Here is a 26,568-nt window from a genome sequence, read left to right as displayed (position 1 = left end):
TCTCTACAATTAGAGAAATCAGCTTAAAAACCATGTATCTCTTCATGAAGCACAACTGTTTTTCTTTTCTAAGAATTGTTTAGCTGCAATATTCTGCAGTGTGCCTTGCTGAGTCTTAAAATTATGCTTTTGAAATCCAGACAAAAGCACTATATATTCAGCTGAAATAATGAAAAAAGACAAGTCAGTTAGCAAATCCTAACTTTCATGAAAAATGCCTGATAGGTCAACAAAGGGAGAAAACCAGCTTGAAGAAGATTTTTAGTTAGTTTTACCTTTTCTTAACTGAAAATATGCAAATTGCAATAGACATAAAGCAGTACTTTATTACATCAAAATATCATACCTGTGTGAAGTATTTTCCATCTTGTTTCAGGACTTTCATTGAGAGATCAAGAATCAACCGTAGAAATTCCCAGGTGGAATCTACATATGGGCAATGATTGAAAAACAGAACAGCACATGATTGGATTTTTTACTTATTATATATTCAAGACTTGCAAAGTTTTAAAAAAAATAAAGCCTGGATTTAAAAAAAAAAAATGCAAACCATACACAATGGCAATGATGGCAGGAGTATTGTTTTTATTCACAGGAATTTTCCTGAAGTTTCCAATAAATTATGCAGTGAAGAAAATTTACTGGAGTCTGAACTTCAAATACATCTCAAGAGCTATGTGAGTTTATATTTTCTGGAATGAGAGATTAAAAAGAGTGCTAGGCACTTGCTAGTCTTTTCTAATATTAAAAAAAAATTTAAAAAAACAGTTGTCTTTTTTCTCAGATCTGCTTTTTAAATTAAAAAAAATAAAAGCATTTATGCTGCAGACTATTATGCAGCAGAAGGACCAAAATGTGAAAATTCTCAGAAGCAAATAAATTAGAAGACTTACCTTCTTCTGGAGATGTGGAGATTGGAACAGCTGTCAGATCATTAATTACATAATCAAACATTCTTCCTTCTTTGGCATATCTCTTCAGTACAGGAATACAGTCTTCAATTAGAACCTGTAAGAATGAAATACTGTTACTAGTCCTAAAAATAGCCTAAAAACGACCAGGTAAAAGGAACAAATGTGGATTCACAGAAATTAGGAGGAAAAAATTACAAAATAAATACATATTTAATTTTAAGCTTCACTTTCAACTTTTTGCATCATATACAAAGGAGGAACTTTGTAGGAATTATGAAATGAAAACACAAACATTCCAGGACTGAAGTTCCTAGATCTGTGACCACTGCTCTTTCAATCAAATGCTGACAACAGTTAGCAGTTCCAACATGTGAGTTAAATAAGATATTTGTATGAAGGGCCACTGATTTCCATGGAATAGCATGTGACTTCTCTGGGGGTTTTTTTGTGTGTTTTTATTAGCTAGCTCCTCTAACTTAATAGCTGTGACAACATCTAAGGGCCAGTAATGAAAACAGAAACATGTCAGATTACACCTGGGCTCATTTTTAGGTGCTGTCAGATGCAGCACAAAGAACTCAACTGCAGGGATGCATGACATCTCTTGGGGTTCTTATTTTAATATAACAGCAGTATAATATTAAGGGATTTTGCCTGCAAATTAAAAATAATTCTTAAATGTATATTACAAGTTCAGCTATTTTCAACAGTGTAGAACGACTAAGAAACACATTTCTTCTCTCTTCTTAATAGTTTAAGCACTGATGTTAAACACAACATTCTTACTGCTGTCTCTTCTTTATTTCTGAGTTATAGCAAACATTCTCCTATTTCACATTCCTTAAAAGCTACACATGCAATTAATTTCAGAAGTCTAAAGACAGAGAGCTAAAATACTTCCAACATAAACTCCAGTTATTAAAACATGCAAGTGTCATACAAAAGGAAAAAAAGCTTCCCAAACTTAAATCAGAAGACTTGCCCCCAAAACTTTGCCACAGCAGTCCTTCCACATTAGGTCTAGGTGTATTTGAAATACCACTTGTAACGAAAGAAGAACAAAACATTACCTGGTAGCAGTCTCCTTTCAGATTGTCTAAGACATCTCCGCACGTTTTCCGCATGTGTTTTTTACACCCGTCAATCACCATTTGGTCAATGTTTGAAGTTTGTCAAGGCATCATAAATTCCAGAAATAACAGAGGTAAGAGTTTCTACCTCTTCAGAAACAAGTTTACAAAGAGGCATTCACAAAGAAATAATTAAATGTGTCTGTTGGTATATATACTGCAATAATCAACCTTATGCACCGGTACATAGATTACATACTGGTACATACATAGATCTGTACTCCAGATTCAATTAGAGGATCACAAAGTGCTTCTTTTTGATTTTAACCAGAATTTTTGATACCTTAGGTGATCATTACTGTGAAAGCCTGAAATGTGAATTGTACTCCATTGTACTGAAAACTCCATTAAGTTAAACTAGGTAAAGATTTTAACCTACATTTTTATAACAATTATTTTTAATCTCAGCAAATAGATCTCAAAACCTAGGATGATCAACATCTCATATGGCTAACAGTGGTTTATGTTACAAACTGTAGCAACTACAAAATGTTGAAAACTTGATTTATATTGGTATTTTTAAAACACGGTTGGTCAATTCATCAATTCAGTTCATCAAGTCCTGACATTTCTATTGATTAAGTTTTTTTGCTTCTAGGCACTATTTTTTTAGCTCTTTCTTTAGGAAAACAGACAAACTCAAGAAGGCAGAAGTAAGCCCAAATTTGACATACCTGTCTTCTGTTATTAGAGAAAGCATCAGTCTGATGACAAAGGCATTCCTTTCCAGCCTTATGTGAACTGCTACTGAGAGTTATGGTATGGATTGGGAACCTGAAAGCAGGTGCTGCATAATGATGCACAAATATGCAGTCACTGGGTCTCTCTAAGCTGACAAAAAGAGATTTCACTTTAGACCCTATCTCTTCATGCAAATCAGGTAACCTGACAGGTAACTATCCTCAGTGCTAAGGTATGAGCAGAAAGCTCAGGTTGATATGAATGACTGGGCATTTGTCAAAGGATATCTCTACCATAGTAACCATCTTTGGCTTCAGTTTGACTATCTCATAGAGTATACCTCCATCACCACCTCCTAGGATTAGCACTTCTTTCCCAGTGTAATCTTCCTTTCCACTGCCCATTATGGCTTGAGTATATGCCAGGTCACTTTCTGCCAGATCTGAATGGAAGCAAGAAAGAATTGGACATAAATATTAAATCTTCAGTTGTTTCCATTAACCGGTATTATTCCAGAGGTGACACCCTACAGACCAAAGCAAGAACATGTACAGAAACAACCTGGCACTCAGAGACAGCCCAAGTAATGTATGAGATACTTCTCAAAATCCCACACAGGATTTCTCCAGTTCTCCACATGAGCCCAACAAAGGCCACCTCAGCACTGAGAAGCACTGTGTGCCAAGAGAAAAAGTACCAGAGCAAAACCATCGGTCTTTGTAACTTGATGCTCACACTTCACACTTCAGTGGGTTTTTATCTCAGACTCATCCTGCGAGACATAGATCTGGAAATTTTTGAAAATCCATTGTGGACCTGAGCTAAAGAGCAACCTAGATGCACACCAGTGGATCCCTGCACAGAAATACACATGACCATTAACACCCAGGTGCTGAAGGGCCCTGCAGTTTGCCTGCAGCCAGCATTAGCTTCAAAGCAGGCAGTAACACTCCCAAGCTGCAACAAGGGCCAAGATCCACACTACCAGGGCCAATCGTGGCATATCCTGTCACTGCCTGGCAATCGCCACCTCACTTATGAGTGCACAATAACAAAATGAGACAAAGCATTATTTCAAAATCCCATGGAAGGGAAATAAGTAATGGCATACTTCCCTTCCTACAAGGCACATTGTCATAATGTTCAAGCAAAACCTCATCCCCATATTAAACTCTGATAAAAACTGGCTAGAATTATTGACTATCCAGTTTGATGATTTCTAATACAATTCTATCTGAATTAGAAAATACCTTGCTAATGAATTCAATAACAGTGCTTTTCAGCTGCCATCTGCACAGAAGCCCTCTTGACAGTTGCAGAAAGCTAATTGAATTGTTAGAGGTACTTCCAATGATTTCAAAAAGCTGTATTTCAATTTCTTAATTACTCTGCCATTAGAGTGAAGATAGGTATTCCATCCCTGGACAGCAACGTCCTTCTTTTACCAGAGTCAGTCCTTTTCAACGTAAGAACTAAGACATTTTACAAAGCATAGTCCTTTACTGCCTAGATTTTCCAGCAGTCTCCAGCTATAATGAAGAACAGTCCATCTTCTCTAAGTCCACTTTCAAATATACAAAGGTGAGCAGGCACGAAGTACCACATATAAAAATCCCCACATAAAGGTTGAGTCACTATTTTGATTAACTTACGAGTTCAAGTCCTATTATTTGTTCACCAATAAAGCAGCTAAATGGTTCGAGATACAGCTGTCCAACACCTCACCAAGCAGGAAATTCCCTTAAGAGAATCAAGGGAGCAGCAGGATTATACACACACTGCAGGTATCACTTCATATTTCCTTAAAACTCCATTGTGTTTTGAAGACTGACAAAGTAGCTTGTTTTACTGTCAAAGAGAAGGTCTCAGAAGGTTGGACTGGCAACAAACAGAACAGCTTATATAAAAGAATGGAGTAGAGCAAGCTCCGCTAAAGAACACCATCTTCTATTCTCCCAGGCCACTTTCTGCAGCAAAGATACTAACTCTGGAAAAATAATTTCCTTTTTTTTTTAACTCTATAGATTTTACATTGTTCAGCCTGATTAACATTCTTAATATACAGGAACAGATATATATGTACATGCACAAACAGTTTCCAGCATCTGAACCATAACCCTTAGACATCTATTAAAACTGCCATAGCAGGATAGAAAACAACACTTTTGACATTTTCATACCAGAGATCCTTAAATGAGATGATACTTACTAACATCCCCACTGAGAATAAGAATATTCCCAAACTGTTTTGAATGCAGAATTTTAATATTCTGAAAAGGTGAATCTTCATCATAAACAACTTCATCTATGTCATACTCCACCAGGCGCCCATCAGCTGTGGGCCAGTACCTATCAATAACACCTCCTCTCAAAATGGCTGGCAACCTGAAAAAAAATAACATGAAAGAAGATTACAAAAAATTTGGAAAGTTTATTTTTAAAAAATCTACTTTAAACATACTGTGGATTCACCATAATAAATAACAGATATATGAAATCTACCAGCCATATGTTAAATACATGTAACTTGCTAAGGGACAAGTAGTACACATGGTTCTTCTTTATGTACAACTTCTACAATGTACTTGTGAATTTCTCTCTATTATAAGAGATGGAATTTACATAATGAATGAGCCTCTGTAGAAGAATCAGCTCATGACTAGAAATTAATACAATACAAAAACAGAATGCAGGCAAAAAAACCATGACAAAACCTCTTCCCATCTTCAGGTCAGTTAAGAATGACATTTCTCTGAGATAAGGTGGATCTCATTCTGACACTAAACTGAGATACACTTTAACACATAGAGAAACAAAAAAAGAACTATTACAGAGTTTCAAACTGAGCTGGGTCAGCCTGCAGTACATAACTACAATCCTTGATATCACTCCATAGTCTGCATTACTTTTTAAAAGTGGTCTAAGTATCTGCTAGGATTGTTTTGGGTATGTTGCTTGTGGGTTTTAGGATTTTTTTTTTTTTAATTCCATAGAGATGTACATTGGTTCAAACCAGCATTTTGCCTGTAAAGACAAACTATCTTTGAAGTGACAGAAAACAACCAAAGAGATTGCATTTAGACAAAACAAAACATGCAGGCACAGAGTTCATCAGATCTCCCACATGCACTTCAAAGAATTAAAGCGTTTTTTTCCAGGAGACTGTAGCAGAAGATCAGATCCAGCAAGCTTCTTCTAAATTCCCTAGTGATTCCCAATCAACATTTCAGAAACACTTCCTACCCGCAGCGAGCCGCCAGATGGCAGCACACGGTGGGAGCAAGAGCAACCCTGCCTTACAACAAAAAGGCTTGAGAAACTTCACCTACATCCATACTACTGCAGCTGCATGAGTGCAGCTGGCACCTAAACAAAACAATGCAAAATGCAAAACAAATTAAAGCCCCAAAAAAAACCCACAAACCAAAAACAAGAAAAAAAAAAAAAAGACATTGAGGAGCATGTGACAAGACCCATGCCTGATGCACTGTTCATCTCCCCATACTGAGGTAAGCAAAAGATCTAGACCACTCCAGGCAGACACTGTCCTGACCTGTTTTTTAAGAAATTCCTATCACAGGGATTCAACAAACTCCCTTTATCATTTCAGCATCAAAACTGCCTCAGAAAGCTTCTCCTCCATAAGGACAAATGCAAGATCATCTCTGTTCGTACACTGCGCACCTTTTGTGAGACTTTCCCAGGTTGAAGTAACAAGGTATTTCTGTTTTACAGTTGTATGTAAAACAGAGTAAATTAACACTATACAAGTATAATACCACTTTTCAAATTACTACCATTTTCTTGTGCTCTCTAATAACCTTCAGATCTACTTTCTGCCATAGTACTGCTTAAATGTTTTCCTATTTTGTAGTTCATTCCTTGGCTTTACTAAGCCTTGTTGATTTCAAACTTGCTTTTTACTTTTCTTGACCCACTTTCACTTTTATGTTCCTTCAAGCACCTGCTGCACTTTCTACCATGTGCATGCCTAGAGTAAGGGCTCCCTGGCTTCAAGGTGTCAGTCACTACCAGACAGCCACCACAAAGACAACAACAAGCCATGTCCAATATGAAAGTTATTTCAGCACCAGGCCATGAGCTGTAATTTGAGTCCTTAAATTTTAGCCTTGAATTTAAATAATCCAAACCGACAAAGAGCTTGCAAAGTCTCCATCCTTAAGTTTAATTACAAAAATTTGCTACAAAACATAGCTGCCTTCTTGGCAGGTCCCTAAATCACACATACCCACAGCGAGCACCATGAGGCACAGCAGAGGCAGAGTTGTGAGAAAGACTTGCAGGAAACCTTGTCAGAGCAAAGTCTCCTCTGTGGGCTTGAGCTCCATTTTAGCTCTAATCCTCATCCCTGGTCCCTGTGCCAGAGCTGCACTGCAGCTCTATTCCCACCTGCCCAAGTCTTTTGCCAATCCTTGACATTCAGCTTGTGCTCAGAGTTGCCTCAGTACTACAGCAGCCACCCTTGGCTGCCCAGCTCTTTCAGAGCAGTCTGCTCCTGCTTCCACGTTGCATTTTCTCTATTTCATGCAACCCTCACAAGAAACTAAAAATAAATCCCATCCATCCCTTCATACTCCAGGCTATTCACTGCATTACAGCAAAGCCTAACTTGCTTATTCTCTTAGTAACTACGCAGACAAGCCACATACAGAAGCAGAGGGAGGTACAAACTTACCGTTTTACCCTTTTTATGTTACCATGAATCAGCTCTTTCATTCTTTCTTCTACTTTGTTTAGAAGCTGCAAAAAATAGCAAACAAGAGGTAGAATTTGTAGATCAGCACTTAATGCAAAATATCTGTTAAATTAGCCAACTTGGAAGTCAATAAAGCAGCACCTGATATGAAAAGGCTTTGAAATGTAACACTAGAAGCCCATGAGTAACTAGCTGGCCTCCTCAGCCTTGTTACTAGCAAGAATGCGCACATTTCAGCAGCTGTCATCACTGCATTTAGCTGTTCTCCAGGACAACACATCCAAAGAGGGAACATGAGAACTCTTCACAATTCCATTCCTGCTTCAGTAGTGGCCTCTTCCCCTGCAATACTCCATGTCCAGAGCCTTCATGCCAGGAAAGATGAAATTGTTTTTCTCCATGGAGCAAAAGATTGAGTATGGAGGCTTCCCATCTCTCAGAACAGAGAATACAAAGAAATCTCACACCAATACACCAGGCTGGAGGCTGAGCATCTCATGCTCTCCCTCACTGCCCTGGGTAGCTGAAGAGACCCAAGCCCTAACCAAGGCTGCTGTATATTCACAACTATTACAAAGAACATGAGGCCCAGTACTTGCAAGAGGAGGGTGTGCATTCATGCATTCACATGTGTGTACAACTTCAACAGGTGCTACTGTTCCTCATTTATGAGCATCCAGGTTTGAACTGACTTCAATATTTTCAATCTTTTACCATGACAGACTTTGACAGACCTGACAAAAAAAGGGGTTCTCCATACAGTTAGGTAATCCTAATAAGGTAAGCAACACTTGTACCTGATCAACTTCTTCTCTTCCTTTCATGTCATTGTTGTAGCTCTGCAGATCCACCAACACCAGTCCATGAGGGTGAATTCTCAAATTGGCAAAACTACAACAGAGAGTGTTGTCAATTTTATTATCAAAAATCAGAGTATGGAAAGAAAATCTAAAGCAAGTTATATTAAAATTCAGAATGAGTATATTTTTCCCCAGCATCTGTAACTGTTGGCAGTGCCAGCTCAAGTCTTCCTCTGCAAGTGACAAAGAGCAAACAAAGTTGCGAGAACTTGCCTATCACTACACAACTAATAAAACCAGTAGGAAGCAAGGCAGTGAAACTGGGTGTTTAAGCCACAACAATTGTACAATGAGAAAACACTGCTTGCTAGTCTACAGGCCTGCTGGAACAGGTGTGTTGGTTTAGGCTTTTTAATTGAAAACAAGCCTTAAGAAAACAGCAGGACACTTTCCTTCCTCTGTATTTTCCTTTTCACTTCTGGAAGTGTGTCTCTGTTTTGTTTTGCAGGCAGGGTGGGTGGGATTGGTTGTTTTAATTTTTTTACAGTACCTATTCAGAGACACTGATCCCATTTAAAGCTGAATAAAAATCTGTCAGTGAAAAACAATAAGCATCCTGGAGCAACGCACAGCTTTGACTGGCAAAGAAATTGCAGCAGCAAACTCTCATTGATGAATGCACATGCAAAGTCAACAAAACTCCTACTGTATATTTACTACAGAAACATTTAAAGACCAAAGAGCAAGGCCTCACCATGCTAAGTACATTAGGCAAACAAATAGCAAATCTCCAAGAACTTGCAATGAGGAAAACAAGAACTAAGGGCAGTGGGGAAGGACACAAGAAAACAGTGTAGCAGAGGCAATATCCTTCACATTCCAGGGAGGAGAGAAGACAAAAAGAAACAGAAAGGCTACAAAGGAAGTGGAGGAGAAAGACATACACCAAAAAAAAAAAAGCAGAAGAGGGGATGAGAAAAGGAATGGCTGAACAAAGAAAGGGTATTCAGGGATAGAAATGCACTAGTACAACATAGAAACCTCAGATAAAGCTGTATCATTCTCTGAATGCTCCATTCTTTCTGCCTGTCTTCTCTTATCACCCCTCTCAGCCCCAAAGGAAAACACAAACCAACACTTGTTATGACAAAGTTTACATGACCTTTCATCTCCCCACCACTCCCACCTTTTTTGTCTCTTCCAGAGTCCCTTTTGCAAACTGTCAGCCTCAATAGGAACACCACCTTCCCCATGGTGCTGGGACCTTCAGCCCTCAGCTGCAGTCAGAGATAAAACCCTGAATATTGTGTGTTATCTGAAGATAACTTCTGGTAACTGTAAAACAATCAAATTATGAAACTGACTGAAGCAATTCAAGAATAAAAACACCTTGCTGGCTTTGGAACAGCAGTGATCTGCAGCTCTCATGTGTTACTTCTGTCACCCAGTTCTCTTCAGTGGAACGGTCTGGGCAGTCTGAGTCTTTCCTCAAGACTCTGCAGACAGTTCCTTTTCCCAGGAAGAAAAGGTATTTCCATTTACTACACACATGCACACCCAGCGCACACAGACTGTCATCACCTGGGAGCAGCCCTCCCTCCATCCCAGAGCTTCCCCACTAGGTGTCCTCTGACACAGGGTTTTGGTGAGGAATCACAAAAGCCTACCAGGGCTCTGTTTACATGAGGGTTTGAGGTTTTTTAAAGGAGAGAAGGACAAAAGAGCAGAACTTAAAAGATGGAAGTACTGGTCACACCAGCAGGTTTTGGACATGACCATTCACAGTGAAGAGAGTGAAGTCCATAGGCCCTCAGAGTTGCAGCACTACAGACAGAAAAATGTATATGCAGCTCATAAGACAGCTCTGATTCCCTGAAAACTGGCATGGTGTCAAATATTTTCACTGTTAGAAAAAGTTCTTATCAGTTTGTTTCCATATTCTGGGAGTTGCTGCTGGCACAAATGAGCAATAGATTGACTGCCCTGTGACTCCAGTTCTCTTTTAAATTAATTTCCTACAAGAATCACACAGCTGTCATAAGATTCGACAGCTGACATCTTCACTTCCCCTGTGTCTCCATGAGAGCCTCAGCAGGGGATATTCCTGCCCCTGCTTTGAGGTGGGAGGCAATAAAGGCAGAGAAGAGAGTTGCTCTGAAAGTACAGCCACACAACTTCAGATTTGTAAGTGATATGACAGCCTTAGAATACAGAGACAACAGCCTGCAGGACCATCCATCCCATTCAATTGTCACCTCTAGCAGAACAGAAGGGTCCTGACACCTGGGGCAAGGGGGAAGAGATGAAAGGCAGGCAGCCGGCTGTGTAATGGGACTAAATTTCAAGTTCCAAGAGGTTCCAAGTTTCTGGCCGATATTCTCAGCTAGTTTATGGTAAAAAAACTTGGATGAAATTCAAAGTTCTCAACAATAATACAAGTCCAGGTTGGTTATACCTTGGCTATAAGTTATCCAGATGAAAACAGACACCTAAAATAAGCTAAAATGCCTGTAAAGATTTAAGCACACAGCCAACAGTACAAGTGTACTCAAAAAGGAACAGTTAGTATTAAGTAGTATTAATACAGTAGTGGTAGGCCAAATCTGAACTCACAAAAAGTTACTAGCTTCAGTCAGCAGACAGCAAAGGCTATGCTGGCTTTTGTCACTTTACATTTTTCTGCTTGGCAGAACATATATGAACACAAGTTTTTATTAGCAGCTGCTCTTTTAATATGTGGAAGAGTGTTCCTTAAAACAATCAAAATAGTTTCCATTTTCTATACATAAATATACAGGAAATATTATTTTAGAATCCAATAAGGGAAAAATAAAGTTTGCTTCAAAATTAGTCTTCTGTCTCATCTTTCTGAAAAATACAATACCTGTTAAAAAAAAAAAAAAAAACCACCCGTCACACTTCTGGTAAGAACACTCCATTTGCTGCTGCACCTGCATATCTGTCACGTCCTCCAAGGCAATGCTCAAGCTTTTTGTGCTTGTATGCAAACAGGTGTAGGCTATAGACACAATTCTACTGAGCACTGCTTCTTAGCACCTGAACATCAGAAAACATCAGATGTCAACAAATAATTCCTAACTACACAAATCAAAAAGTAACTGCTAAAATCTTCTAACCCAGAATGTACCATCCTACCTTAAGTTACTTGCACTGCAGAGTACAATGCAACATTACAATCCCACGTACCCAAGAAAGGATTTCCCAAACCATCACACCCACAGAATAAAGCTGGATGGAAAGACAAGTATCTACAAAATCCTCTTTACCCATCAAAGCTTTTATCTGCTGACTAACTTTGAATCACTATGAAAGAATAGTTCAAGTACTTAAAAAACAGCTTGCCATTAAAAGCATCACCTGTCAAACTACTGAATGAGAGGGGAAATAAAAATTTGCTTATACTAGGGAAATGTAAAATTTTTGAAAATGGCATGACACTGTTTAACTAAAACATACTCTTTTTTAAAGTTCTTCACCTTAACTACAAAGTACTTGAGGGACCTTAAGGAGCTAGGCAATCACATTTCTTCATTATATCATTAATCCAGTTCTGTTTTTACAGAATAAGAAAATTAAACCAATAAAAGCTACCATGGTAGCTTTTGCTGATGCCTACCAACTGCTTCCTATTCTTCAGCCATTTTTACATTCTGGGTCACTCTATAGGCAACCAAAACATTTTAGCCTGAAACAAAGAGCTGAGGAATGTTCATCCTGCTCCTTTAAAATATGCTGTCTAGCATACAGAGTGGTTAGCAAGACTAACAAAGAAAAGAAAAAAGTAAACATACTCCCCTCCCCCTTCATAGTGTTAACAGATTCATCAGCATCTCTGTGACATACAAACCAAATTCAACTGGGTAAAATTTGCACTGCTGTGAACAGTGAAGTCAAATGCAGTAGGATTATACTTGTCTAAATAAGAATTCAGACACCAAAGTTAAAAATTGATGTGTGGTCTAGGGGAGGTCAAAACTTTTCTAAAAGACACTCTTCTACTGCAGAAACCATGACTCTAGTTTCAGGTTTTGCGGGTTTTTGAAGAACTTCAAGGTGGAACATGACAAAAGACTGAGCACAGATTTACAAGGAAAAAAAAAACTCTCATAGTTCTATGCAGTATAATAAAAGGCTACTTGCTCACAAGCAGTAATGAGATTAAACCAAAGTATAAATTCAGAAGATAGCAGTTTTTAAAGATTAGCTTCACTGATTTTTCTCCTTAACTTAGATGGAACAACACTTCTCAATCTGTTGAAATATAATGAGCAGTATGACTGTACAAAGTCACATATACATAAATAAAAACGTCACATGTTTTAAACCTAACTTTTAACTGCTCAGTCCAAGATAGTGACATTTCAATAAAAGCATGCTGCTTAATGTGACCCTACAAACCTCTCTAAAAGAACCTAAAAACACACAGCTCAGAAAAACAATACTGCTTGAGATTCAAAACTCAAGAGACAGACCTCCACTCTGGCACATGCTACAGCTCCCCAAGCAGTGCTTGGGCAAGGGGGCTGGCAAAGCAGAGAGGAATGCATCCATCCCCACTACTTCAGAGAAGAAGTTGAGTGGCTCAAGTGAGCCATTCCCTGCCCAACTCCAGAGCCTTGTGTTGACAACCCCATTAGTAAATATCTTCAGCTGAACCTCCCTCAATTGGTTTTTTTGTCAGAGCGAATCACAAAGTAAATGGACCAGGTAAGAGTTGCCACATATGACTTCTGCTTGCTTAGCTTTGGACAAAAGAGAACAGGGATCTGTTGCTTAGGTAATAACAACAGGAAAGCAGGTCTTAATCCCCAAATCAGCTCCAATTCATTCCACCAGTGCAGCCCTCCATGGAGCTGTTCACTTGGTGGCTTTGTCAGAGACAGTTTTGTCAACAGCAGGGCCCACAATTCCACAGACTGCAGCACCTGCAGGCTATGGGGGTTATCTCAGCAAACTTTGGAGTTTGACATTGTTTAGCAACATATTACTATCTCATCTCAAATATTTTTCCCAGGGATTAGTACCCAGCTTTACATCAACTGCACATCTGTCTTGCAATGGCTCAGTCACCTTTGGCTGGCTAAAAACATGTTTGTGTGCACATGCTCACAAAACCTTTACTCACAGCACCCACGCCATCTCTCCTTCTAGGGAACTTGTAACAAGTTGTAGCCAGCCATCCTTACAAGAGCTGCTCATGACATACCTACATTACAATTCTTTTTTCCAAGTTTTACCACAAGCTGCTGCTGGAAATGAAGTACACTCACTGTTTTGCAAGGAAAGAAGAGGAAAAGCCTGCATGCCCTGGCTACTTTCTACCTAGTTGTGTCACGCAATATTTTTATGCTAATTAAAATGTATGATATTTTAAGGCACTAAGTACAGGCAAACTTGCTGGTATTAAAACAGAACTAGCAAGTTCTGCTTTAATTATTTAGTCAGTTGAAATCCATATGCTCATCAGTTCATTCTTACAATTTGTGAAATGTGCTTGTTTTGCAAGGTTTTTTAACTGTACAGTCTGTTGGGTTTTATGGGTTTACAACCTCATTTGTTTAAGTTACCTGAAACTACATCAAACAAATACAAACTACACTAGCAAAAATATACTGTTTAGGGCTACCTTCAAAAAAAAAGTATTCAGGCTTGTTGTATAACCAGAGGTAACAAAACTGCTGAGATCCCAAAATTCACAGAAAGTTCCCCTATGCACATGTTCAGCTGACAGTGTAACAAGAGCAAATGAGTCAGATATTTTAAAATCTAGGTTTTTATAAGAATGTTTCTCAGAGATGCATCCAGGTGCCAGTTCACTTATGTCCTAGAAAAGTTATGCAACGAAACACTGTTTTCTAGGAAGTTCCTGGAACACATCAAAAGACAGGTAATTTAACTCTGAAACTGCTCCTTTAGAAGAGGCTATCATCTTAAGGAGAATGATCAGATGAATTTGCAAAGAGAAAACCCGACTTGAGAATTCACATCTCATATACCTCTAACACTCAAGGAAATGCAGGAAAGCAACGTGAGGACATGTAATCAAATAAACCCAACCTTTTAATCTTCTAACTTCTTTTTACTTTTAGGTATTATCTTTTAATTCTTCAGAGTTGGTAGAACCTTGATATCTTTTTAGAAAAATTACATGAAAGCTTAACTCAATAGAGAGGAAGGATAGAACCAGAGTAGGAAATTACCAACTTTGCTATCTTTTTACCAACTCAGAGACAAAAGGTTTCCAGAACTGCAATGCTGATCAAATTATGCAGGAAGAATATAAAAGTACATGCAATTAAAGACAAAATAAACAAGGCTGTACAAAAGCAAGATACAACTAACAGGTTTTTCTAGACACATCAAGTATAAAAAACAAGTAATTTCAAGCAGAAAAAGCCAGCATCACATTTGAAAAGCTAACTGAAATATACTAAAAACTTCATAGAGCACAAGTGAGAATGATAAACATAGAACTACTCATATCCACTTACTTGCTACCTTAGTTTGGGTCCCAAAAGCCCCCCATAAAAAAATCCCAATTAAACAAACAGAAACAAACCACCAAGCAAAACAAATCCAACCAGCAAAAAAAACAGAAAACAGGCAACCCCAAAGCAGCAGCTGCCACAATTATGTAAAGAACAGGTAACTGAATAACAATAAAGAAATTTAGTGCAATAAAGCCATGATAGTTACTTATAAATAGACCAGATTAACGTATACCATAATCAGCTAACCGTGAAGCAGCATCTGGAAATAACGTGAATGTAGTTTTGCTTATCAGTTTGTCCCAGCAGACTCAGCTTTTGTGTCACTAATGACACCAACCACCCTTATCATGCTGCTAATTACCTCAGAAGCTGCTTGAGAATTTGAAGCATATAACAGTATGTAAATACAGACAGACACAAAGCTGCAATTGTTCACATGCCAAGGTTAGACTCCAACATGTTCAGACATATTTAATGGTCAGAAAATTACAAATACATTGAACTGACTTGAGCTTTCCTGCATCTGGAAGGACTAGTGCTGAGACCAAGGCACCATTCTATGGCCCAGACCAGACTGACCAGTTCAACCTTCTGATATCCAAACTGCAAGATGACATAGTCCAGATTAGAAACAATATTTTGCTTTATCACAGCTACTTCATACACAAGGCTGATAAAAGGACAGCCTGCCCTATCAACACTACAGAAGGTCCAATAGAGGAAAAAATAAATACGTTAAGGAAGGACAGCAGAGATATAATCAAAAGAAAATCCACTCACCTGCCATTTTTTTTGATGTAGGTTACTAAATAACCATGGTCTTCCCAGTTATGAACTGTTTCTGTCATTCCCTGCTCCTGAAAAATGGGCTGTAGAGCTTTAAGAACGGCATTACAATCAGCTGCAAGATTAAGAGAGAAAAAAATAATCAGTGAGCATTTTCCACTCAAGTTACTTCTACCTTTTTTTAGAGGCTGAAAAGTTTTTCCTGGAAGCCTGGATTAATTTTTATTAAAGTACTATTTGAACACTCTTTCATCTGTCTTCTCTTCTGCCCATCCTCATCTACCCAGAGATCTTTCTCAGTGCATGGTTATCCAAACAACTTTAAATCAGTTTTCACACCTGAGCAAAAATGGTTGTCTACTATGGGTGTAACCAGAATATTTTTAAATTTACAGCTACTATTGATCATATACTATATCACAATCACACAAGTCTTTACTCACATAATTTCTTTTAAAAATTGCTTAACACACAAACAGCAATCCCAAAAAACCCCACAGCACTGACAAGCAACCTTGAAAAATGTTAAGCTGTAGTACTGGATAACTACAAAGGCATTGAAAAATAACCCATCCACTCTACCCTTACACAAACATTCTTTCTTCTAACATCCAGGCCAGAGCTAGTCCCCAGCTGAAATCTTCAAGATATTATGGAAAAGAACTCTCAGAAGAGCACACAAAAACTCACTTGGAAATAACTGACATTACTCTGGTACAACTACCTTCAAAAGCAAGCTGATAATTTGTCCATAAAGGTATTTATTCAGTCAGAATACGCTAAATCCAGAAGTCTCAAGTTTGATGTACATTTTTGGGAGTGCTTTGCTCCCACAACATAGTTTTAATGAACAATTTTAGTTTCTTCAATTAAGTGTCTCAAAAACAAGTTGCAAGCTTTGCCCATTTATTTTGGAACTGACAAGGTGAATTAGTGGAGGATGCTCCTAAAATTGGACTTAGCAGAACAGGAACAGAACTGGAAAGACTTATCACACCAGTGTAAGTGAGGAGACCTAACAAAACATTAATCTTCAGGCTGTCCCTGGAGGACAAGTAGCATCACAAAACACAGAACTACGCCACTAAGGTCATGCAATATGGCAACAATGTAACCAGGAGTGAGTATCTCCAGGAGAGAAATCACCTGACGCTGACTTAGGATGGATGCACAGTTTGCAATCAAATGCCCCAGCACAGACACAATCTTCCCCATTGTGACTGTCTTAAAGAGTTATTCCCAAGGTACTTATTTTGTTTTACCCCTGCTCCCAAAATGCATATACGTTGGAAGCCAGTACAGGTAGCCAGAAGACATAATCAGCAATAGTTTCCAGGATAAAATTGAGTTGGATGAGCTACAAAGAACTGAAAAACAGATCCATACCAAATAAAGTTCCTCAATCAGTCATCTCTATCCAACTCCACGTTAGACTAAGCTAAAAACCTGATTGCTTGAAAGTTATGTTTGCCCATCCATAAACCCCAGACTTGAATTACCCCTGAATGTTTCAACCAGACAGACTGAAGTAACTGATAGAGTATTTACTTTTCTTCAAGCAAAACCAAGAGCAAGCCAATTCCCCAGTAGCCAAGGATACTGAATAGATGTTGGAAGGCTTTGCTTATTGCTCATTCTATCTCATCTCGATGTATCTTCTGAGATAGATTCATTTTTCAACCTTCTAAATCTTACTCAACTCCATGTTGCAAGCTAAAGGCAAATCGGACCAACAAAACTAAATTCTGCTAGACCACAGTGAACTATTTAACTGCTGGTTCCTTCTTAGTCAGGAGCACCACTGATGAAACACCACAGTCCACTACCATCATGAAACTTCTTCCTTCCCCTACCTTTCTTTAAAAATTTGCATCATCTGTACCAGTAAAATTTTAGACTTGCTATCCCGTGTCACGTTCTACCATGGCACAGGCAATAAGGCTCAGAGTACACAGCTTGCCTGCCCAGTAACCATGGTTACAGCAGTAATAAGTGGGCCAGCAATCAAACCAACATGTTTTTCAGACATCAAAAGAATAGATAAATGGGGCCATAACTATGAGCCACAGTTCTTTAACAGGTTCTAATCTCTTGCAAAGGGAACTTCGCAAGGCTCACTTTGAACTTGCAGCTTCTGGCAAGCATCAGCCGTTTCTGGAGAAGGTAAGAGCAGCTGCTCCAATGCCAATACATTCACGAAGAATTTTTGTCACTTCGAACATGTAGTCCCCACTCTCTCAGAAGCATTTGTTTCCTTGCCCAACTCCTTTACCTTCTCCACCATTTTCACAACAAATGCCTATTTCCACCATTTACTCCTTAAGCCACCACCACAAAAACTTTAAAAACCCTTTTTGCTAATGCATGCCATACCTTCCAAGGGCCAAGGGTAAAATTACATGAGACTCAAATTGAACCAGTGTCCGACCAACCCCCAAACCACCTCACTTCTGCAGCTTCTGCAAGACAGCAGCAAGATGGCAAACAGACTTAAAGAACTGAAGTACTCATAACACATTTGACCTGTTTTCAACAGCTTTAAGGAATCCTGCTAGGTGCATCTTGGCAGACACAGCAGGACAAATCACCACTGGTATTTTTCTGCTACATGAACAGATCAACCCCTTGCATACAGCTCATCACTCAGCCATAAAGTTCTTTGCTAAGAACCCAGGCACAAGCTTGATTAAGCTCTCCCTATTATGCTATTAACCTTAGGAAATTAAAACAACAACATGCTCTTTCACCAGGTATCCTTTTAGTTATACCACACAAGATTTGCCTTGGAGGGGTAATTAATTCTCCCAAGTTGGAGATTCCCTTATAAAATGTTTGAGGCCTTAAGTGGTTGCTTGAAGGCATCAGGAAGTTTCAGCAGTCTCAGGATATCTCACTTGTCACCACCTCACTCCAAGCTCAGATATGCTCTTATCAAGCATTGATAAGCAAATAGGACAATGGTTATTAAAACAACAGGAACACCTTTGAATCTACATCTAAATGTTTATTCAAGTAGTCATTACATTTTTGATTATTCAGGAACAAAGGAAACAAACTCTGGATACCGAGTATAAAATACTGATTTAGGCATTTGATAATTATTTGCCAGAAGTAATAAAAAATACCCAGAGTTTCAACTTTAGAGAACAGGAACAAAACCCACTATGTACTGGATTTGAAAGATATGTATTTTTCAAGAGAGTTAATGCCCAGTTTAGCCAGAACATTTCTGAACCCCAGCACATCTGAAGAGAAGACTTGCAGCAGTTGCAGATGTTCCTCTGAATTTGAGCAGCAAAGCAGTCAGTAATTGACAATAATCTGTGAACATGAGAGCAAAGTCCAGAGTTTCTGTAGGCACCAGGTCTGGCCTCATGCACAACACTGGCTAGTTCTACCCTCATACTTGAGCTCAGTGTTGGAATCATCTGCTATTGAGCCAGACTACCTCTAAAAATATTCTGGATTAAGACTTCTTTATGCCCTAGAATTAACAAAACCTCAGTTAGCTATGGGAATAGATTAATTCTCATTGAAAATATTCACCCCACTTCCAACTTTAATTTTTTTTTACCCTGATTTTCTATCATTTCTTCTAGCAAGTGAGAATATAGCATAACCAAAACAATAAAACACAAAGCATTTATATATGATTCTGGAACCGATGAATTTTCCCCTTGGCAGCTAAATATTCAGTAGAGAAAGGTGAATAAAACAAATCAAACTAAGTGCTTCATAAGAATACATTAAAGAGTTAGCATACATTAGGAATCAAGATGCAGAATATGCTAACAGTAAATAGTAACCTGAACTGCTGGCATATTGTTTCAGCTCAGAGCTGTTTATGTTGTTTCAACATAATAAATCCTTGTGTTTTGCAAGTCTGATATTCTTGCATACAGGCACACTACCTATCAACTCCCATTCTTCAAAATTCTTAAAGGAAATACAGAGACAAGGTGGGAGGGTACCACATACAAATGATGAAGGGAACACAACAGACAGAAGAGATTCATTTCTAGGCAGCTGAGGTCCAGGGGCAGTGCAAGAAGAGCAGTGAGGAGGGGTGCCTCCAACCTGCTACAGATGCACACCGGACTGCTCTGGCATTCAGCTCACCACAGTCAAACTGGCGGCCCCCCCAACACCACCTCTTCTTGGAAACAGTGTCCTCAGCCTCACAGGTGTACAGGGAATCTCTCACTCACAGACTGATCCAAGGCGTTTTTCCAATGCCAATATTGTATCTCAATCTCAACCATGAAAAAACTGCAGAATTAAGAGGTTTGCAGCAGAAATGATTGGTGACCAAATTGTTCATAAGCTTTAAAAAGCCAGAGCCAAGGAGAAGCTTTAGGCTCCCATGTATTTTTCATGTCCTAGATTTTTTTAGCACTTGAGAAAACAAACAAACAAACAAACAAACAAACAAAAAAAAAAAAAAAAAAAGCTAAAAGTCACAACAGTTTATGGAAAGTCAACAGCTGCCTCCTCCTCCTAGGTCCCCCTTTCCATTGTATGTGACCAGGTAGAGCAGTACATAATAATTTACAGATAACTTGTTATCACTTAGTCACCAACTCCTGCACGGCAATCTTTTTCTCAGCACTAGAAAACTTAAGAATTGTAATTATTTTGTGCTAGTTAAAAGGATCTGCCTGCATGGAAAATGAGTGAGCAGAGCACACAGGTGTTTGAAACAGACTATCTGGAGAAGTTTTCACAGCAATATCACAGGCTCAACTGAAGTCAGAATGCCAACAGTTGCCTAAGCTGAGCCTAGTCCTCCTATAACAAGATAATCCCACACCTCACAAGAATGAAAGTACACACTCCAAGCATACCCTAAGACCTCTGCTTTCATAACTGCCCAGAACAAAGCAGGTAGCTTTTTCCTGACATGATAACAGATGCAAATGAATAACTGGTTTTAGCAACGTACACCTTCTGAGTATTAAGTTTCAAAGTCTCCCATCAGAACACACATACAGGAAAAATCTTTTGTTTTGTCCTTGCCAGCTCTGCAAAAGAAGAAAACAGCGGGAAGCAGAAAATTATACTAAAATTACTCCTTTCAATCAATTTCACCCATGAGGACCATGCTCATTATGTTGACTTAGACAACAAGTCAATAAATCATGTATGGCATGAGGCTTAAGGGGGCAGCAGGTGGAAATAGTCATCTACTACTCGTTCATCCACAAGAAAACAAATCATCAAGCTTCCTAGTGCACTCACTCTATTGCATTATGTATTACACAAGGTTAGGAGCAGAAGGCTGCTTTTTTCAAAGGTTTCCACAGAGCACCTCCCCCACTCCTATTTTTAAGGATTTTCAGCTACACAGTGAATATGGGCAAAAGCAGCTATACTGTGTCACACCAGCAAGTGCATGAACTTACTGGCACCTCCATAAGATCACCAGAGCCATTAGGAATCACTCTGTGCATCCAAGGGTCCTTTAGGAAATTGTGGGTAAAACAACCATGATCAGAACGAGCCCTCAAAGCATTAACAACACCCAGCTACAAAAAGGAGAATTCAACACTCTCTCCTCCCCTGCACTTGGTATTAGCTCCCTAATCACTTTCAGGGGAAAATTCCATAGAAGATCTCAAGTTTTCAGCAAATATAGGTCTATGAGATCCATCCACTTCCATAATGGAATAAATGCACTAAAAATAAGTTATTCCTTCACCCTTCCTCTACTTGATTTGCTGTATCAGGGCTATCAAAAAATCTAATTCATCATGCAAATATAGGGTGCCTCTGGTTGTGGATTCATCAATATCTGAAGGCTCACTCCCAACGATTCCTGCAGAACAATGTATTATGAAAAACTAAAAAGAATCCACCACAGAGATCTGTGACATGGGTTTTCCCTTGTTAGTTTTTGGCAAAATTTTAGAACACCATCGTGTCTGGAAGCATATCGGGGACCATATTTTCAACCACTAGTAGAGTCTCCCCCATTCACTGACATTTACAAATTATTTCTTCCTCTATTTTTAATTAAATATATCCTTTAAAAGTATTCTCCTATATCTGGCTTCTAATTGCAGTCAGTAATGATTGGCATCCTACTACAGTTAACTTCTTAAATGCCCATCTTCTGGAAATGCGCACAACAGATCACAAAGCAATTCTCTGGTAACTACAAAAAAATCCCAAAACAACACAGGCCTCCACTTGAGCCTTAGTATCAACAAATGTCGTTTCAATGCCTTAAACTTCATTTGTCACCCAGTAATACACAACTGAAGTCCACCAACTGGCACACAAAGACCATTCACATTTTAAACTTTAGCAACTGTTGAAATGCCTGTAGACCTTCCACACAAAAAAAATTACAGAGAAGAAAACACACTTGGTTACAGAACTTCAGCATGTCCAAATAATATCAGCTCTTCTGGTCACTTACATCTTTCAAGCCCCTTTAATCACCTATGACCTGACCATCTTCTAGAAAAATATTAAGCATAGTACTTGACCTATATACTTTCCTCTCCTTTCCATTATTTTGATATTTAAGAGGCACAGTCAGAGAAATGTATCTGAAATGGGAAATACCAATGTGTTCAAAGCAGTCTTCATTTCCAGTAGCAAGAATTTGCTCTACAGCCTCAAACCATGAGTCTCACAACAAACATCTCCCACACTGTTAGCCTTCACCTTTGCAGGTGACAGTTCCTTCATGTCTGAGCAAGCAGGAATTGAGAACTTGACATCATGCTGGAGAATCAGATAATTATATTTTCAGATTTCCAGTCATAAAGCATTTTAATCGTCAAAACTAGAAACCAACAAAAGCAGGCAATGAGTTCATAGCAGTCGTTACTGCTAAAAATGGAAAGCTATTAATACCTGTATTAACACCTCCTGACAAGCCCCATTTGTGCCCTGACACTCATCAGGCCAGTTCTTGGTCCAGGCCTGCCAGAACTAGACCGTGGAGACCTGCAGAGGGCTCAGCTCACAACAGCCCAGACAAAGGCACGGGCTGAGCCCACACCACTCATGGAGGCTGCTAAGGAAACACAACCAAAACAGACCCATTCCTGAACCGAGGTTGCAAACACACTTTTAGCAAAGGTTGACAACAAAGTTGCAAACTCCAGAGACATCTGAGTCTTGTCTAATTCTTATTTACATGGTCTTCACATACAGATCATAGCTAAGGAGTCAGCAAATTTTGTTCACCATAAATCAATAATGTAAGGAGATAAGCCTGTCGATTGCATGTTATCACTGCAATCAGATGTTTCAGCACTTCAGACAATCCAATGCTTGACAGAACCAGTCAAACTTAGCTATAAGCATCAGAGATACCATTTCCTCACAAGAAGTTCAAATATACTTGTTTCTACAGCTAACTGCAGCCAGCTCCAGCCACAAAAGCAAAATCTGTCTCACAGGAAAAAAGAAAGCCTTAGCACCTCTAGTACATCTGGCAACAAAAGCACCCACCAGAGAACATCAAATTAAAAGTAACTCTCTATATAGGTAAGTGCTCAAATCTTTTATTAATTTTATTTATAATCTTGGGCTTAGACTAATGCTGAACTTGGCATCTTCTTGCTCCTTCATACACAAGATTGACTTACTTGAGAAAGAAACCACAAGTTTTCAAGCAAAATATCAAGTTTTCAATGCTAGTCATCTCTTCCTGCATTCTCTGCTATTTCCACGCTTAGTATGGGATGAACAATGATTCAACATCTAGAACTGTTGATAATCTGCTAAATAAAGCAAACCAGCACCAATTCCAAATTGTCTTTAATACAGCAAGACACAGTTCAAAACACAAGCAACTGAACTCATGCAGTGTTTTCCCAGGTAGAAGTTAGGGTAGAGATTTCAGAGACAGTAGCAAGGAAGAGCCAACACAAGGAAGAGCCCTAACCCTAACCTCAATCCCCCTCCCTGCAGTATTTAGTTCTCCTAAACACTCCTCTTCCCAGCAGATTACCCTTTCAGAAAACCATTTTCTTAATTATTTCTTGAAGTAAGGAAACACAACAAAAAATATTTTAAAAGGGGCAAAACTCAAAACCTTGTCAAGTCTTCCCCCCCTTCAAAATTTTAGATCAACACAGCCAAAAATAAGCACATAAAAGTTTAGTACTGCTCCATGAAGAACATTAAGACTTCCAATCCAAACAAAGACAAGAAGGAAAATATTATTTTAACTGCATTCTGTTCAAATATTTAACAATTCGATAGCCTAAGTAAAAACTTCAATACTGAAAGAATATTTAGGAGAATAACTCTGATAGATAAGATTTCCCCATCCCCATCCCCCCCCCCCCCCCCCCCCCCCCCCCAGTGTCAGAATTGAGCAGTTGACCCAACCCTGCAGACAGGAAGCAAGCTACTGACAGAGGATGCTCAGCCTACAAAAGGTTATTCCCTTCTTTCTAGCTCCTTAAAAACATTAATCTGAGGAAAATCAGATCATGTGCACACACACATTCACTTGAAATTTTTCTTACATTTAAGCATTGCCCTACCTGCACTCTCTCCAACCCCAGCATTCCCAGAGTTTAATTCACCCAAGAGCTTCCTAAGCATTGGTTTCAGTAACTGTGCCAGCTCAGGTAATCACTGCTCTCCTCCACCAGCTCACTCATCTGTGCCCTGGCCCTGAGTATTACAGGCACAACTGTTTGTGCCACTGTACCATGTGCTGTTTATAATCCCCTCAGCAATAATCCTAAACAGCAGAGACAATTCAAACTGATTTCCAATCAATCTGCCTTTCAAAACAACTTGCTGAAGCAAAGAACCCAAATCTCTCAAGAGTCTTCATATTATCTCTCCTCCCACCCTTAGAGAAACCTGAAGAACATCCATCACTTCAATACTCTACAACCAAGAAAACTAAGCTTTGTTCTCTAATTCATGCATGGATGGAAAAACTCCCATGTGCAAGCAGATTTACAACAAACAGTAAATCTAAAATCAACTCTGTACAGGTATAAGGCATCAAATGTGTACACACTTTCATAATAAAGCCCTCAAAGTAAGTAACTTGAGGAGTCTCAAATTCATTTCTTCTGACTAACAAAAAGACCACAACTAAAGCTTTCTATGCCCCAAATAAAGAAGGCCAGTGAGCTGCATTCATTTTTATAAATGTTAAAATACTCTTCTTGTATTTTAGGATAGGGAACTATATGCTGTTTCCCCGCTAAAGCTGTCTGTTTATCTCCAGGGTCACAGATAAATAAAATACTTCTGTTCAAAGGGCTGAGCTCTGGAGTTGCTAATTTAACCAGCTCTTGAGAAGACGATTACTGAAACTCAGGCTGTGCTATCCAGCTATCAAAAAATTCACCCCTGCTTATATTTTTAACTGACTATTCCTAAAAAACTAATGAGGTGCCTAATTAGAGGAAATAGCTACAAGGACAGGCAAAAGGACCTTTTTTTAATAGAATATAGATTTTTGTAGTACACAAAAAAGGACAAGGACAGCACATGGACAGGCAAAAGGGTATTTTTTTAATAGTATATAGATTTTAGTAGTAAACAAAAAATTTATTGAAAAGTTTGGAAAAAAACCAGCAGCTTTTAGCAGAAGTACATGGCTTTAATCATCTCATGCAACCCCATTCCCAAGGCAATACTGTGGTCCCCCATCTCAAACCAACACAAGAGGACCTGTTTTCTCCAACTCCCCAGACCCACGTTTTTATTGACATTGCTGGCATTTCCAACAACCTTATGGAAGTGATGACTGCAAACACTAAAGAAGGGCTACATAAGAGTTATCAGTCTCACGATTCTTACTGAGTACATCTGAGTCCTAAAGAATATACATTACAAGCTCCACAGTACAATATTCCAAGACAACTGGACTGCCTGAAGAAACCAGGGCTGTTATTTGAAAGGGTTTGTAACATGCCAAGTAAGTCAGCCAGTGAGAACAACCCACCAGAACCCACACTATTCTGCAGCACAAGCAGTTGCTAACAGCTACACAAGTATTAACACATGGCAAAATCCCATCTTCCTTAGGCAGAGCAGTATCCTGCAGATCTCCTCCCTGCAGCAACGAAGACAGCCTCCATCCTTCACTCACAGAGAACCTCAGAAATCTGAGGATAAAGACAAGAGACACATACCAGAGAACAAAGTGATAAACAGATCCCAGAGAACTACTAACATCTCAGCCTTTAATAATTATCTTCAGTCTTGATGGTACACAATTACAATGATGCCTTTGGATAGCTGCTGTGTTAAAAGGGAACTGTGAGAAACATATACAGATTATTTCAACCATGTATAATGACTCAGATCAAGAAGATTCTTAAAAAAAAAACAAACGCCATTACCATGTACATTTATTGCAAGATGCATTGCACTGAAACAAACTATCGTACAACCTTCCTACAAAGTACAGATGCCATTATCTGGACTTCTGCAAAGGTCCAGATATGATCCCCCACAACATCCTTCTCTCTAAATTGGTGAGAGCTGGACTTGGTGGGTGAACTGTCTGGTGCATAAGTAAATATTGGACAGTCACATCCAGAGGGTCATGGTCAGTGGCTCAAGAGTTCTAGTGGACATCAGTAACAAGAAGCGCCCCTCAGGGCTCCATACTGGGACCAGTTATTTAGTATCTTCATTAATGACATAGACAAAGAGATCAGTTACAGACAGCATCAAGCAGAGTGGTATGGCTGCCACACATGAAGGATGGGATGGCATCTAGAGAGATCTGGACAAGCTTGAGAAGTGGCTCATGGGAATCTCATGAGGTTAAACAAGACCAAGGACAAGGGGCTGCACTCAGGCCTGGGCAACTCCTTGTATCAACAAAGTCTGGGGATGAATAGTTCAAGAGCAGCCCTGCCTAGAAGGACTGGGGGGTGCTGGTGGGTGAGAAGCTGGACATGACCCAGCAACAGGCCTTTGCAGCCCAGAAAACCAACAGTGTCCTGGGCTGGATCCAAAGCACTGAGGGGCAGTAGGGTGAGGAAGGGAATTCTGCCCCTCTGCTCTGCTGAGACCCCACCTGCA

The 26,568-nt window shown here is 39.1% G+C and overlaps 1 protein-coding gene across 1 annotated transcript in view; it reads right to left on the bottom strand.

The window, feature by feature from the left end:
- SMS (spermine synthase) overlaps window positions 1–26,568 on the bottom strand; it is a 43,240-nt gene that overhangs the window by 13,908 nt on the left and 2,764 nt on the right. The window contains exons 2-9 of the mRNA XM_059839897.1: window positions 15,535–15,655; window positions 8,240–8,333; window positions 7,422–7,486; window positions 4,935–5,110; window positions 3,013–3,167; window positions 1,985–2,074; window positions 894–1,008; window positions 347–426 (exon numbers count right to left, since the gene is read on the bottom strand). Of these exons, the coding sequence (XP_059695880.1) occupies window positions 347–426; window positions 894–1,008; window positions 1,985–2,074; window positions 3,013–3,167; window positions 4,935–5,110; window positions 7,422–7,486; window positions 8,240–8,333; window positions 15,535–15,655 (896 nt within the window). The remainder of the gene's footprint in view (window positions 1–346; window positions 427–893; window positions 1,009–1,984; window positions 2,075–3,012; window positions 3,168–4,934; window positions 5,111–7,421; window positions 7,487–8,239; window positions 8,334–15,534; window positions 15,656–26,568) is intronic.

Source organism: Haemorhous mexicanus, chromosome 2 (genome assembly GCF_027477595.1).
Source record: "Haemorhous mexicanus isolate bHaeMex1 chromosome 2, bHaeMex1.pri, whole genome shotgun sequence".
NCBI classification, from domain to species: Eukaryota; Metazoa; Chordata; class Aves; order Passeriformes; family Fringillidae; genus Haemorhous; species Haemorhous mexicanus.
This window is presented reverse-complemented; position numbering and strand designations above follow the sequence as displayed.